This window comes from Ixodes scapularis, unplaced genomic scaffold (assembly GCF_016920785.2).
Source record: "Ixodes scapularis isolate PalLabHiFi unplaced genomic scaffold, ASM1692078v2 PGA_scaffold1__304_contigs__length_218370807, whole genome shotgun sequence".
Taxonomy (NCBI): Eukaryota; Metazoa; Arthropoda; class Arachnida; order Ixodida; family Ixodidae; genus Ixodes; species Ixodes scapularis.
This window is the reverse complement of record NW_024609846.1, coordinates 2369794-2386804: the sequence shown is the minus strand read 5'-3', so window position 1 is coordinate 2386804 and position 17011 is coordinate 2369794. Positions and strand designations below refer to the sequence as shown.

The 17011-nt window shown below is 45.3% G+C and overlaps 1 protein-coding gene across 1 annotated transcript; it reads left to right on the top strand.

The window, feature by feature from the left end:
- Window positions 1-214: 214 nt before the first annotated feature.
- On the top strand, window positions 215-16825 carry LOC8024428 (mucin-2). Its single transcript, XM_042290596.1, has 12 exons — window positions 215-395; window positions 3473-3532; window positions 5677-5862; window positions 8746-8949; window positions 9356-9550; window positions 10443-10784; window positions 10887-11039; window positions 12055-12265; window positions 12975-13114; window positions 13593-13793; window positions 13932-15527; window positions 16563-16825. The coding sequence occupies exons 1-12, from the start codon at window positions 215-217 to the stop codon at window positions 16823-16825; spliced, it is 3732 nt and encodes a 1243-aa protein (XP_042146530.1).
- The last annotated feature ends 186 nt before the right edge of the window (window positions 16826-17011 follow it).

Genomic DNA, 17011 nt, shown 5'->3' with positions numbered 1-17011 from the left:
ACTGAAATGAAATTGACCATTCGTACATAAGACAGGCGCTTCACACCCCCTCTCCTCTACTCTCAAAATAAAAACGACCTTAGGAACGGCTGAAAGGTTGCGATCTTTATTCCGTGTTACGCAAAGTAAAAAAGCGTAGGTTCCGAGCCGGAATTTAAACACAGAGCTTGGAATCTGTTCGCTGACGTCTGCCCGACCCCTCGCAGGCTGCTACATGGACGGACGGCATTACGCGGAGGGCGCTCGCATGCCGCGCGACCCCAAGAAGCCCTGCGAGGTCTGCTACTGCATCCGGAACAGCAGCGCATGCGTACTCCAGGACTGCGAGCTGCACGTGGACGGATGCTTCCCGGTGTTCTCGCAGCCCAGCTGCTGCCCTTCCAGATACAACTGCAGTAAGTGCTGGGTCCTTCGCTCCCGTCTCTATCTTCTGACGCCTTTGCAACGGTAATTGCAGACGCGTTCCGATAGCAAGGGCGTAGTGTGGAAGTTTCGGTCTCACCTAAAAGAGCCAAACAGAGACCACGGAGTGAGCGAGCGTGTTGCGAAAATGGTCGGCCAGGTCTCGTGTTCTCATTGCTTGAACGGGAGTTCCAGTCGAATGCTTACGCAGAACTCGAGTCCAATTTGTGGCGCGCAACGCGGCTTTTTTAGCACTATGCCAATAATAATAATTGCGGTTGTGCGGATATTTAGACAGCGTGTAGTTGATGGCAAAGTCTTGTAAGCACAGAATATGTGATAGGCCTTCCGCTTATCGGCGTCCGTCTGCGGCGTCCTTGGTAAGGCTCTTCTTTTTAATTCTGCCATTGCTTTAGTACTTTATAAGCTCGCCTCTACGATCTTCCACCGAAGAAGAGAGTGGCGTCTGGACGGCACCGCCTCGCTACAAAACAAGTGTGTCTAATATTTGCTCCAATTGGTGACAAACGCGGTGAATGGCGCAGTATTACAAACCCACATCCTTTCAAGGCCGCGAGTCTAGATTTATTTATTTATTCCGCTTAATGTGCCTATAAACAGCTCGAGGCCTTACTCGTGTGCACCATATTACAATAAGATCTATGAAGATCCATTATTTTGCTCATTCATAATACCGTTACAGACTGACTTACTTTCAAGGCCGCCAAGCGCGCGACCGCGTGTGGGCGTGCGGCCTTAACTCGAACGCCGCGCGAAAGTGTATTTCTTCGCGTCCGGAGCAAACGCCGTCCTTCGCCAGTTCAGCAATAAAATAATCAAAAAGAAATAAGTGCCTCGCTATAGTCGGTGACAGGTCAAGAAGGAAGTGGAAGCCCCTCCCACCTCTTTCCAGTTTAGTAGAGCGAACGCTGGAGAGGAGGTCGCCTCCTCTCCACCGTTCGCTCTGCCAAAGGGGAGAGAGGTGGGAGGGGCTTCCACTTCGTTCTTGACCCGTCACCGACTATAGTTCCGTCGGTAAAGCATTTGGCTCACAATCTCAAGCTGGTGAGTTCAAATTCTGCCGGAGGACTGAAGTCTTTTTAAATGGTTTCCTGAGCACGTAACGCTTTCGGTGTCGGTTTTTCATTCCAGCCAGACAAACGTTACACCCGAAACGTTACAGATCTCCATGAAAATCGGGTGTTAGAACAGATTCCGTGTTAAGCGCCTTCGCTTGGCTTCGCACAATCGATTTAGGGAACGAGTTGCGGGTTTAGTTCGAACGCTAGATGTATTTACGCCTATAGCCCCAACGCCCCGAAATTGCCTGCGCTAATAATGGCAGGCTCATAAATTCAAAACCGAAGTAATCCAGTAGCAACAAACTGCATGTCGAGTAATAAAATGAGAGGCGCGCTCTGTTCGTCAAATCCACTTCGCCGCAGTACTCCGGAGTAAAAGGAGGACCCCGCTTTACGGATACACTCTTCCGCTATCCGGACGGAGTTTCCGAATAGAGAACTTAAGACATAGAATAAACTGCACTTTACCGACAGCTTAAGAAACGCAGGGCCTGACCTATTAGGTTCACGCTTCTAGTTTATCTTCGGCGTTCTTATCAGCTAATGCGGCAATCTCACTTGCGGAGCCATCAGAAGATGCTTGGAACTCGACTAGCTCTGCGTTCTTTAAGCTGTCCTGGACTCTAAATAAACAACAACAAAAAAATCTACATGCAAGGTGTCCCCTAAAAAAAATTACAATGTATTTTTCCCAGCAAAAAAACAAACAAAAACAAAAAAAAAACTACGCATTGGTTAGCGTTTACTTTCCGCCCAAATGTAGTGGTAGCGGTTCGACCCAGATGCCAAAGTTTCAAAACCAACCGTTTATCTCAATTAGCAGCTAGAATTAATTTTCTTACAATTCGATGAAAAAATGTAGCAGGTTTTACCCCCCTTTTTTTTTCTTGGTAAACAGGCGCCACTGAGCTTTATGTATTCGAGAACTCCGTAGGCATCTATCTGCCCGTTGAAATTTTCAGAGGCTTACTTCTAACTCTTGAATAAGATAGTCTCAAGCTCTGAAAGATTGTGGCTCTGAAATGCGGTCTATTTTTGCGCCGAAAAAGCACTGCATTTATTTTCTTGGCTGGGGGGGGGGGACAAGCTATATATATATATATATATATATATATATATATATATATATATATATATATATATATATATATATATATATATATATATATATATATATATATATATATATATATATATATATATATATATATATATATAGATATATATATATATATATATATATAGATATATATATATATATACATATATACATATATATTATGCCTGCCCCCCTCCCCCCCCCCCCCAAGCAAAAACAAAACAAACAACAACAACAACAAAATACAGTGTTTTTCCGCATCAAAAATACACAACACATCCCCAAACGCTCATTCTCTGACTAAATACCGGATGTTTCCGGTTTCAGCAAAGACTGACGAAAATTCCTGAAATTAGTGTGGAGCAGGTACAAGGTTAAAACCCTGATAGGAGACGGAAAGATCGCGCTTCCGCCTTTTCGCAACTGTTAGCCTGCTCCACGAGTGGTGACTTTAGCGCACTAGTACGCTTCTCACGCGTTAAAAGTCTTTCGGAAAATTACTGATATAATGGTTTTCGATGAACCTCTGCAAGTTTCTTATTGGAGTCATTTGTATAATTTCACTAGTTAAAAAGTTAATTACGTTTTCATAATTAATAAGCGAACTCATTAATAAGTATCCCGCATATTCTGATGTCCGCCACCACTAGTAATCCGGTCCCGAGAAAATAACCTTTTTACCTCAAATACACTATATTTTTGGAATTATGGTCAGTACTCAGTCTTCACATATGATTACATTATAATATTATTTGAATTAACGAGAGTGTTAACCTAGAAAAATCAGCACATTCGCTGTGAGGCAGTATTGAAGAGGTTCCATTGCGAATATTTCGTCGTATCCAAGCTTTGCTACGAAACCTAATATATTTTTCTTTTCTATCATCAGGCAAAGAAGCCGCCACAACGGTTCCTCCCGGTTTGATTCCAACAGAAGCTCCAGATACAGGTGAGTGCCTGAAAGGGCAACAAACGAATACTTGCCGCTATTCTCACTTATTGGGCAGAATAAAACGAGTTACGCTACTAGACTGCTTGCATATTATGTTATATCATAGCTCTAAATTAAGTAATGAAAGGTTATCAAAATCTTCTTCCATAAAGTTAAAAAAGCAGTAAAGAAAATTTAAGGTGGACGCTGATATAAGAAGCTTCGATAAAAATGAGATGAGTTGTAAAATTGACACTAAAATAAATCTGAGCAACGCATAATTTTTAACGAATAGATTGAGGATTCGAGCAATAATATTATAAATTTTAGTACTAAAAACACGACTTTCTCAAATAGTACCTATACGAATCCCAGAAGACATAAATCCTTATTTTAGGATGTCAGAGCGCTACTAGTAATTATTTATTTTAATAATGCTAACGCTATTTTTCGTTTTTATTGATTGGTTTTGTTAAGTATTAACATTTTCTTTTATATGTAACATTCAATGTTGCAGGCGTTACTGAAAAAAAAAAGAAAGGAACGAAATACGTTACTCGTTACTTGCAAGTGAATGTAACGCGTTAAAGTTTTACGTTACTTCAATATAACAGGAACGCGTTGCCGAAACCATTGCCGATAAAATTTAACGCACGTTACTTTTGCGTTACTTTTTTAAATTATAAATTATGTCGTTGTACCATTTTGACGTTTCGAGCATGTATAAGCGCCATATTAAAAAAAAAAAAAACAGCAAAAAAACATTATGTTACAATTGAAAACGAGCGTGTTGGTTAATAGATACAAAACTTTAAAGTATAAAACATTGAGGACGAGGACGGGAACAGGACATCTTTCATCCCTCATGAAACAGGACATCTTTCAGCCTTTGAAAGATGTCCTGTTCCTTCTTTATTTTGTTTCGCGGGTTTGCCGCGTAGGGGGCAGAGATAAAGGCGTGGTGCCTGACAAAGCCTCTGCCCCCTAAAGTCCAGCAGCTCAAAGCAGTTACATAATAACAGACTCTACAAAACATCCTACAGTTAAAATAAAACAACAGAAACAAGTCAAAGAAACAAGAAGAATAGACACTATATTCATTTGCTAAAAAATACCTCTCTAAACGAGTGTTGGTCCTAAGAAACCAAAAACAGTAACAACAAACAGTAACAACAAAAAACTAGTATGCAATCTTGTGTTCCTTCGACATATCAGCATCACAAGCAAGTTCACATGAAGGAATACCATGAAAACAAATCTTTGAAATTAGCTATATCTAGCGATTGTATTCTTGGTGAAATACACTATCCAAATGAGAATGCGATTTCACTGCCAACCAGGAAACTTCTACAATCCCTTTTAAAAGCAGGTAACGTGTTGTTAAAGTTAATGTTAAAGTCCGTTCTATTTAGAGTTTTAGTTGTTTGAAAAATAAAAGTTTGTTGACCATAGTTGGTTTTTATGACCGGCATCCTTCGCTTCGGATTTCTAATCGGATATGCACTAAGGCTGTTCGCTGGTGTGGTGTAAAGGACGGAACTTTCCCGTCCTCGTCCTCAATGTTTTATACTTTGAAGTTTTGTAAAACATTATGTCCATGCAGAAACTGAAAATAATTACTCTATTTTTTATGTTTTACCATAAATACTCAAGAAAAATCGCAAAACAACTTAAAATCTTTTATAGTCACATAGCTTGGCGCTTAAAAACACTAAAAACATTGAAGTGTAATTTTTTTAAGTCTTGGGGACAAAAGTAACGAGTAACGTAACTCTGTTACTCGTTACTAGAAATAAGAAACTTAAACGCGTTACCCGTTACTGTTTTGTAAATATGACGAGCGCGTTACACGTTACCGAAAACAATTGACGCGTTACCGGTGACGACGTTACTAGTCGCCAGTTACCGCCAACTCTAAATTGGGGGTTCGAAAATGTAAAGGAAGAAGTTAAATTTTACTCTAATCGTCGCCCGTATTTATTCCAGGAAATTCACAACAAATACTAAGACAACCTTTTTTTTCCACGGGGGAAGGGGGTAGGGTGGGAGGGGGAGGGAGGGGAGGGGAGGCGGGAGTGTTGGCAATGCCGTATAAGCGAGGATTGAGAGCGCGCCATCTCCTCTGCCAGCGTCCCTCCAATAATGGCCTCCTTTGCATCCAGGATGCTTGCACGACGGACAGCTCTACGACGACGGCGCCCCGATCCCGTCGGGCGAGGCGTGCAAACGCTGCTACTGCATGCGCAACGAAGTGGTCTGCGCCGTCAACGAGTGCAAGGCGCCGTCCGACGGATGCGTCGCCATGCCGATCGAGCCGGGACACTGCTGTCCGCAGCGATACGAGTGCCGTGAGTACCGTCTCCTTTGAACTCGAAACCGTCAAGCAATAGTGGGTGCGAATTCCCTGTACATCTCCTAGTGGGACACGGAAATACTAGCAGGTGACAACCAGAGTCCAGAGACGTGATTCTGCACGTGACATTTTCAAAATAAGTGCAGAAACTTGCCCGGACGTGATTGTTCACTTAACATATAGCAAGGTTGCAGGCGAGCTGGTTTAAGATTGACATAACAAACCCTAGAGGGAGGAAAATGGTAAACCGACAAGCACAGAACTTCACACGCCGTTGAAACTTTATTGTACCAAGACCTCTTCAAATACGCCAACCGATGTATGCAGCTAGACATAACACATGAAAGGAATCTTCGAGAAACTAGAACCTACGAGCAAAAGAATATGACAACGCCAAAGCACTGTAATTCGTTCACGTTATTGTTATCTGGCCGACTACAAACGATGCCGAGCTTGTAATGACCGAGTTGGTCTCACAAATTGAACGTGAGTTTACGCCAGTGATCTGGGTGCTCTCGGTGACAAATAAAAATTGTCAACGAATATTTGTGTTCCCGTGTCCAAAATAGACCAACTTTGAAATGTTCGGACACTAGCAAATGATGCGTGCATTGCCAGCCGAGGCTACTGGCTGCGAAATATTGGCGGCGCGGGCCGACGAGGGAATTTCTGACAGCTTGATGGGGTTACACGTTGAAGAGGTTAACCTTGCTTGATTTTCTCGAGTATTTTTCTCATTAAAAATAGCGCACGCAGTTTAAAGCGATCGCGCGTCTTATATATCAGATACATTAGTAAAAACGTTTCACCAGTATTTAGCGAGACTGGAAAAGATCTTCTGTTGTCCTTCCTAGGACTAGATTTTTCTTAGAAAAAACTTTCAGCCTTTCTACTGTGGTGAAGAAGGAAGACCAGCGGAGCTGTACGATGGAAAGTAATGACCCGCCGCAAGTCGGCAAGCTAGATTGAAAACGCTGCCGCCATCTATGAGTGACGGCAGCAACCAATTACGTGGCTTGCCGCCGTCGCTCATAGATAGTGGTAGGTGTCTAAAGTTTGGTGTCTACATTTCTTTACGGGGGACAGAATCCTGGGGACACTAGCCTTTAGCAGCTCCGCTGTAAAATTATTAGGGGCAGTCTATAGAAATCCTATCAACATTTTAACGACTCTTTCAACTTCCTATCCAGTCACGCCGTATTGACAGTTTTCAAAATATTGTGTGGAGACTTTCTTTCAATCGTAGAGTACAGACGCTCTAAGTGCTATAGAATTTCTTTCGCTGTGAATTATAACGATTTCTGTCGCCATAAAATTTCTATTCAGTAGACTTGATAGAATAATAAAATGCAATGCAGAGAAGCGACACCACACCCCGTTGAAACCTGCTTGCGCAGGCTGCTTTTCTGACTGTGTCAAATAAATATCGCCTGTAGCAACGCTTTATATCTGGAGTACAGTTCATTAACCTTTAGAAACCACTTTTTGTAATTAATTATTGATAAAAAAAAATTACATATTTCTAACACTTCTGAGGCGATCCTCGTTCAAATCGTTGCCTCTCAAGTATAGGATATATATGGCGTTGGAGCAGACAACACGACTGAATTACTAGCGTTATGAGGACTCCGTGACGTGTGTATTTGTGGTGCCTGCGTATGTGGACACGGTAAGTGGCGAGTGCATGTTTTTATGGATGTACTGCGACAAACGCACAAGTAATGTTCAGCATTTCTTTTTGTCTCGAGTAACTGGCCAATTGTCTATTAAAAGGGGAAGACGAGTTGTTAGTCTTTACCTTTTTCAATGCAGCTTCTGTCGCATCAAAATTGGGGTGTGTGCATGTTTATACAACTTAGAACTTAGTCTGCCTCATCGAGCGACTTGTTTCCCAGCTGTAGATGAGAAATTTAGCCGGTGCAGTACATCCTCAAGCCTGAGGTGTTTAATGTGCACCACGCAGTAGTGATACACGATTGCACACCGGTACGTTGCTCATCCAGATCGAAACGGGCAGGGGTGGGGATTGAACCCAGGATCCCTGGGTTCTGCAGCGCGTGGTTTCGCTCCACGTGCTCTGAGCTGGTGTGCGCTAGCCTACTCGATCACCGACCCCCGCCAGCTTCTATCCAATCCCTTTACACCATGTTTTTTTTGTTTTTTTTTTAAGTTTACAAAAAGAAAACGCCAGAAAACTAAAATTAGTGGAAAGAAAATTGCATATCTTTTACAATATCTACAGCCTCTATACTCTACTGTTTATAGAGATTCTGTAGAAATTGAATACACATTTTTGTGAGAGGATTGTCGTGTTCGTTTTTGCAATGTTTTAATACGCGTCAAAAATTTGTTCCGCATGACACCAGAAAGCACGAATGTCAGGATCACGCTATTTATTCTTTATTTAGATGCGTAATCTACTGAAGGTTATTAATACACATATGCCGTTTCTTTACCAAAGAAATGTATAGGTATAATTATGAATGATAAACCTTTTAAAGAATTGCGGAATTGAGTGTGACCATGTGTAGGAATAACAAAATAAAGAAAACTACTTGATTGTATGTCGCATATGACGAATTCAATTAAATGTATGCCTTGAAACAGGCTTAGCTGAATAAATAGTACAAAAGTCATGCTAATCACACCTTTAACGCACGAATACTTTACGCGTTGATTAACACGATCACCAAGCTCACTCTCGGGCTAGTTCAAACATTTGGGTTTGAGACCGTCTGTGTTATGGCCGCGTCTTGTTGTTTATGACAAGCTCAAACGCAAATATCTGAACAATCCTCTATGCAAAAGCTGATGACAGTTAAGACTGCAAACACCGACAAAAAATGACTTCACGCCCATTTGACCGCACCTCTTGCAGCCTCCGACATGACAACGCTAGCACCCGGAGAGACGACCCTGACGCCGTACGGCACAACGCCAGCGCCGCCGTCTACCGCGACGTTGGAGCCCGTCGAGGGGCGGAAGAAGACGCCGGAACCGGAAACGGCGACCACGGGAACAGTCGTCCCGTACACGACCACCATGCAGCCCGTCGTATTCCCCTCAGGAATACCAGGAGAAGGTAAATGACCACGTCTGTGCCATGAGTGTTTGACATACAGTCACAGTTATTATAGACAGCGCAAAACAAAAATTCACACGAAGTCCTGCCAGCAACAATGGCTACATTAAGATCAGAGAAGTACAAGTCAGATTAGTTTTACTAGCAATATGCCTCTTCTGTCAGAGAAGCGTGTTATATGAAAGCCGGTGGGATAAATGGGCACGAATTAAACTACCATCACTATGTGAATGTTGTTGTCCTCTCAGATACGTTACACACCTTTAGAGTTATGACACAAGAGAGAGGAGCGCGATCCGAGTACAATCCGATGACCAAAACCAAGTTGAATTTTCTCATGAGCGTGAATGGGGCATATTCACAAGCTGCGATACAAGGCCTCACAAGAGCTTGTGGGCTCTTTCAGGGCGCTGCCGATTTGAAGACGCCATCTACATGCCAGGAGACGAAATCGTATCGCAAGACCCATGTAACACAAACTGTACTTGCGCCAACAGTTTGGTTAGCTGCGACCAGGTCATGTGCCACGAACCGGAGCAAGACATCACAGGATGTCAGGCAGTACATCCCGAAGGCGCGTGCTGCCCTCATTACGATTGCCGTAAGTTTTCTCGTGTTTTTTGTAAAAATTTAATTTATTGCCCACAATGTACCATAGTGCCTTGTGGACATTTTTGTAGGGGTTGGTACATGGATTTAGGATAGACAGGAAAAAACCAATCTCCACCGCCGTTCATGTTTGGGTGCTTTAATTTATCAAAATAACTTTGACTGTAAGAAACACTCGTCTGTGCATCGTGTATTGTTTTTTTTTTCTATCGGAAAACACATTATAAGCTTGCATTAAAGTAGTCTGACAAAATACTTTATATGAATCTGTCTTGTTCTTATTGGAAGTGCACTCACAATATATTTGAAATCTCGTGTTCTTGTTTACCCCATTCTTGGTTTTTTTTTTGTATTTCAATACCCTTGGTGCGTATGTGATCATTTTACCAACGCACTAAACTTTTTAAACAAAACGTTTGTAGTAGATGTACTAATAATATGATTTTGTTGCAGCCACAACTGCAGCTCCGGAGGTATCTACAGGCACTCTGGCTTCCACTGTTGGAAAAGGTGCGTCCGTGTCCTGGATAGTTGTCCTTCGACGTTATCTTTATCATCATGATGTCACAAAAAAAAATCTTTCCTTTTGCCTCACCGTTGCAGCTACTTCATTAACTTCAGTTAGGCATCTTTACTGCACGAGCTTTACATATCAAGGTTGCTGCCCACGTGAATCTTAATTTTGTCGATGTAGCGTGCTTGTCATTCTGATTGTGCAAATTAGAAGCACATGCTGTCATTTGTGAAATGGTGGCTGCTGCTCTTAAAATCCATCAGATTTATTGAGATATCTTGCCCACGGGACGTTATAAGATACCATTATGTATAATTGAATACGTCTGTTTTTATCATTGTTTACTGAATCTTATCTTCCAAACTCACAGAGGTGTCTGAACAGCCGACATCGACAGGTCCAACAGAGCTGCCTTCTGAAACAACAAAGATACCTGAGACAGCAGCTACTGGAGAATCCACTACCGTAACCACGGAGGCTGTGACAACTCCTGTTGAGGAGGCTACAACGCTGAAAACCACACCGGAGGGTACCACGACCTTCCTCACAACCGAGGGCGAACATGTCACGACAGAACCTACAGGTGTTGAAACAATCTCAACAGAAAAAACTACAACGGCAACTCCGGAAGTGAGTGAAACAGGAACTTCTGTGATACCAGAGGTAACCACAGGAACAAAGAAACCAGAAACCGAACGGGAACGCGAAGAAGGTGAGACCACAAGCCCGGGGGCGGTGACCTCTGTTGGAACTGAGCAGCCCCAAGTCACAACAGAATCAGCGGAAGTCACTTCAGAGGAAGCTTCATCTGCAGCACCTTCGACAACGGAAGCGGTGACAGCTTCTGGTGCTCCGAAAGTTACCATTGAGGAGGTTTTCACGACAAAGGGTTCCACCACAGTAGAAGAAATGACAACAGTTGCGGAGGGCGTAACGACGGAAAAATCCGAAGCTCCGAGTTTCTATGGTACTACAGAAAGCACGCCAGAGAGTTCAGCTGAACCCGGAGCTACAGCTGAAGTTACCACAGGCTTTTCAGTCACGCCCGTTGTCACCACAGAGCTACCAGAGGCTAGCACGGTACCCAAAACTACTCAAGAAACCACTAAGCCGGATGTTACGGCCGGAACTACTACAAGTCCAGCTGTTACAGAGGCCGAAGTGACAGAATCTGTGACGACAGCTAAGGCAGTTACTCCGACAGAGTCGACAACACGCCCCACGCCTGTATCAACTACAGAAGGAATTACTACAGAAAAAGTTACAGAGACAACCGAATTCATTTCAACCACTCCAGCAGTCTCAGAGATTGGTCGAGAAGACCTCACTACAGCTGTACCAACGCAAGAGGTAACGACTGAGGTCTCAGCGGCGACAAGCCCCGAGGTTAGCACAACAAAAGCGCCCGAGATCACGACAGAGATTTCAGAAGCGACAACTGTGACGGGTCCCAAAGTGACTAGTACCACAGTTGTATCAGCACCAGCGTACAAGGACAGAACTACAGAGGAGCCCGAGGTCACAACTGTAATTGGTAAAGAGACCGCAAGCACTGCTGTCCCAACTGTAACTACGACCAAGGTATCACCCACGGAGGTCACCGAAGTCACAACTGTGACAAGTGCAGAAACAACTGCTTCAGTCTCACTACCTACATCTACGCCCGTGGCAACTACGGAAGCTCCTGAAACAACACCAGTGACAGGGGCTGAGGCTACTAGTACTGGAATACCTTCTGTACCAACGACTAAGTCCGTAACATCTGGAGCTCCAGAAGTCACGACCGTGATGGGTGCTGAAACTGCAAGTACGGCAGTACCGTCTGTACAGACAACAAAGGTACCAACAGCAGAGACTCCTGAATCTACCACAACAATTAGTACTGAGACACCTGCCACAGCGGTACCGACTGTACCCACGGCAAAGGAGGCCACAACGGAGCCTCCTGAACACACAACAGTGATCGGTCTTGAGACCCCTAGCACAGCAGTACCATCTGTACCGACAACTAAGGAGCCAACAACAGGAGTTTCTGAAGCAACAACAGGAGTCCCTGAAGCAACATCAGGAGTTCCTGAAGCAACAACAGGAGTTCCTGAAGCAACAACAGGAGTTCCTGAAGCAACAACAGGAGTTCCTGAGGCAACACCAGGAGCTTCTGAAGCAACAACAGGAGCTTCTGAAGCAACAACAGTGACAGCTCCTGAAACCGCTAGTACCGGAGTACCGTCTGCGGAGACAACTAGAGAGGTTACTACGGAGACTCCGGGCGGTACAACAATGATTGGTCCCGAGACTGCTAGTACAGCTATGCCGTCCGCACCGACAACTGAAGTGGCGACTAAGGAGGCTCCGGAGCTTACAACGATGGTGGCTCCTAAAACTGCTAGCACAGTAGTACCGTCCGAACCAGTAACCAAGGAGGTCACAACTGGGGCTCCTGAGGTAACGACAATGGTCGGTACTGAGACTCCTAGTACTGTAGTACCAACTGCCCCGACGGCAGGGGTGACAACGGAGGCTCATGAAGCTTCTACAGTGATTGGCCCTGAGACTGCTAGTACACCGGTGCCGTCCGTGATGACGACAAAGGAGACAACAGCAGAGGCTGCCGAAGCTACGACTGTTACTGGGGGCCCAGAAGCAGGTCGGGAAGATCTAACAACAGGTGAGCCGACAGTTCCGACCTCCGTGGGCACAAGTACAGGAACCACCAGAAAAGGAGAGACCACAGAACCATCTGTAGTTTCTACAGACGTTGTTACACCCGCCACTCCAGAAACAACGACTAGATATGAAGTAACCAAACTGACGACGGGAGAAATTACAACGGCATCTGGAACACCCGAGGGAATTACGGAAACTTCTGCTACGACAACCGAAAAATTATTCGTTTCCACAGAACCGGCAACTGGTCCTACGGGAGAAATAACAAGCCCTACTCCAGCGACAGGAATTTACACGGAACCGACGAGGACAACAGTGGTTACCGAAGCTGGAACTACAGAGAAAGCTGGTACAACTCCACCAGAGGAGGCAGAAGTAACTACTTCTCAACCGACCACACCAGTGACATTAGAGGTCACAACAGCTGAATCGGTTTCGACAGAAGGAGCACCAGTTGAAAAGACCGAAGCTACGACAGAGGCCGGTGCAACTGAGAAGCCAGAAATCACGACAAGCACAATGGCGACTGAAATTTCTTCGGACAAAACAACTGCCGGAACGTCTGTTTCTCCCGAAGTTACCACTGGCGCGGTTACCACAGAAGGACCGACCACAAAACCAGTTACAAGCACTACTGTGGAACTAACTACAGAAGAAGTTGAAAGCACGCCATATGTAACCGCAGAAGTTACTGAGAGTCCAGCTGTTACGGAAGCTACAGTCTCAGAAAGGGTTACAACTTCAACTGAAGCCGAGGTGACAGAAGGACCACAAGTGACTACAGGGTCTAGGGCTCCGGAAGCTGCACGGGAAGATGATAAGGGTACGACTCCGATTGTACCGTTTTACACAGCAACCACACCGGCTGAAGAGTTCACAACAGCAGAAGGAGCTCCATTTTCAACTGAAGTTCCAACGCCGGAGGAAGCCACGACTCTCTCCGGAGCCACATCTCCACCAGAAGGTACTACGACGAAATTGCCCGCGACGAGCGAAGCTACTGTCAGCACGCCTACGGAAGAAGAGGTGACATCCGTCTCCGAGCGTACAGAAGGTACTACTGCAGCGGTGACAACACCTGAGCTACCTGCAACTGGTGAAGTAACAACATCTGAACCAACAGCTGGTGAGACAACCTTGACCAGCCAACCTGCAACTGGACCAATAACCACAGCAACGCCCTTGGTTACAGGCGAAGTTACCACTGAAATGGTACCTTCTGTCCCAGCAGAAGTCACGACGCCGAAGCAGCCTTCGACTGAAGAGGTGACAACGCCATCAGCACCAGGGACAGAAGAAGTTTCAACATCAGTACCATCTGTTACAACCATGAAAGCAGAAGCGACTAGCGAAGTTACTACACCTCAACCACCTGTAACAGGCGAAGTGACCACGCCGGAGCCATCGGTAACTCCCGAGGGTGCAACACCTGAGCCTTCTGTAACAGGTGAAGTTACCACAAGTGAGCCGGTCTTAACATCAGAGGGCACGACTCCTGAATCTGAAGTATCAGGCGCAGTGACGACGTCTGCGCCAGCCATAACAAGTGAAGTCACCACGCCTCAAACACCGGTGACCGGAGATGTCACCACCCGGGAGCCGTCCGTAACAACCGAGGGTACAACAGTCAAGCCACCTGTAACTGACGAAGTTACCACTATCCAACCAACAAGTCAGATTACCACGAGCAAACCGCCTGAAACTGAAGGTACCACAGTTGGAACGCCCGTAACAGGCGAAGTGACCACGACTCCGTCGGTAACTGGTGAAGCCACCACCCCTGAAACCTCTGTAACGACCGAGCTATCCACGCCAGGGCCATCGGTAAGTGGTGAAGTTAGTACTTCCTCGCCATCTGTAACTGGGGAAGTTACAGTTAGCACCGGCGCACCTGAAGCAACATCAGAACACGTGACATCCTCTACCATAACGGGCACGCCAGAGAAACCCGAGGTTACCACGGCATCAAAGGTACCAGAAGAGGAAAGAGAAGAAGGAGCAACCACTCCACATGTCACGGAAGTGGTTACCGCAGAGAGCACGACGTCAAGGACAACCGAAAGGCCAGAATTGACTACGACGTCCAAACCAACTTATTTCACTTCGCCGGAAACCGCTCCCACCGGAGCGAAGGCTTCTGAGACATCACCTGCCGAGGGTGTAACCACAGAGGCAGTGACGACACCAATTGGCGAGACGACTGTGAAGCCCGAAGTGACAAGTGCGGTGGTAACAACGGAGGTGTTCTACGAGGCAACTACAAAACCAGCTTTGACGGAAGAGCCGAGCGTCGAGCCGACAAAACCGCAGCTGTCGACGGTGCCTCCACTTGTGGAGGAAACTTCCACTCCAGTTTCTGTAAGTCCCACTGAAGCTGAGGTTACGCCTGAAGAAACTGGAGCTACAACCGGAGCGCCCACAGAAAAACCAGAGATCACTGTTATCACCGAAAGCCCAAGAACTAGACCAACAACAATTGGATTTGATTTCTTAGATCACAAAAAGCTACCAACCACTGTCACGCCGGCATCTACGAAAGAGACAGAGGCAACAACCGTAGCACCATCAGAAACAACGGAACACACAGCTGCGACTGAGAGCCCCGGTACTAAACCAACAACAATTGGATTTGATTTCATCGACCACAGAAAGGGACCCACTGTCACGCCTACAGCCGCACCAGAGGAAAAACCGGAAGTTACAACCCCAGTCAAGTACGAAGTTACCGAAACCAAAGAACCTGAATCGGCAACTACCTCGCTGCCAGAGTCTACAACGCCCAGCACAGGCAAGTGGCATCCTATTCACAGGATCCTACATAAAAGCACTGCCCCTATTAGTGAACAATGTGCGCATGCCAAGCAATGCTATGCCCCAAGGCTTTCAAAAGTTTCACTTTTCTTAGCTACACTTCTACAATGAGAAAAATTTATTTCTAAAACAAAATTTTGAAATCCACGAAGCGCAGTTATTGTATGCCCTCGCAGGAACCTTGGTTCGCGTCAATAGAATCTCATGATCGCCAGTTCCTTGTTTTTATTGGCATTTTCTGCTTTCAGGTGTGCCTTTAGCTGCACAGTGTAACCTATCATGCAGTAGAGTTAGACAACTAGAAAAGCACACTTACGCTAGGGACGAGTGATTGTGTTCACGCGTCTTGCTTCGTGATTCGCTTTTCGCCTTTCTTAAACTCCGCAATATGTGGAACAATAACTAAAAGTCGCGACATGCGGTGTTTTTCTTATTTTGATGGGCACTATAATCATTGACAACTTAAAAAAACACAGGCGTAGACGCAAAGCAAGCTGACTTTGTTTCCACTGCACTCGTCGAACGTGTTCGGACACGAACGCCAGACGCCGGCGTTCCGGGTTCTAACGCGCGTCATGAGTGCAGTGACTGCTTCCACTGTACTTTTTGAATGCGTTACAAGGCGGAACGCTGGCGTCCGGCGTTTGGCGATCGCGTCCAAACGCGTTCGACGAGTGCTGTGGAGACAAGAGCTTTGAGTCTGCCCCCTAATCAGTCCAACCAGAGGTCGGCGTTCTGACATTCGCGTGCGGTCTTGTCTCCTCCTCTCCCTCAGTTCCTGCCCGCATAACTAATTCTTCCTCACCCATTTGTGCTTGACTGTTTGATTTTCCCAAGTTTTGCATATCTCAAAATTTGCCCATTGGATTATACGAAGAAAGATCCTGGGGAGAAAAGAAACCCGTGATCTAATGCTCTCCATGGTACAAAACAAAAAAAAAAGTGATTTGTGTGGAAGAACGTCATATACTCTTATCATAAATGTAATTAGATAAAACTGAACTTCTTGCAGGTGTGCCAACGACGGAAGCAGCAATTACGACGACTGCTGTCGAAGAGCTTCCTGTCTCAACGAAAAAAGACGACACCGTCGCGCGCGAAGACAAACCGACAACCCCCGAGGAGGAGGAAGAAGAGGAAGAAGCTGGTGAGAAATCTTCACGTGTTCCCACTCGGTGTCGATACCATTTACAAGCCATCCTTCGTGGCTACAATCACTTGAGTGTTCTGAACAATAGTTGGCCAAGCGACCTTTTGTGTCGGATAAAAACGTAGCATTCTTGCGCCAACTTTGGGGTCGTTTAAGGCGTTTCTAGATCTGAAAATGATGTGCTAATTGTTTCGTGAAATGCTGCTTAAGTACTACTTTGAAAGGACCTCGTAGTTCCTACGTGCGAAATATAAAAAATAAATAACAGTTCTTATTATTGAAGAAAGTTGGTGTTCAAGCATATGTTGCCG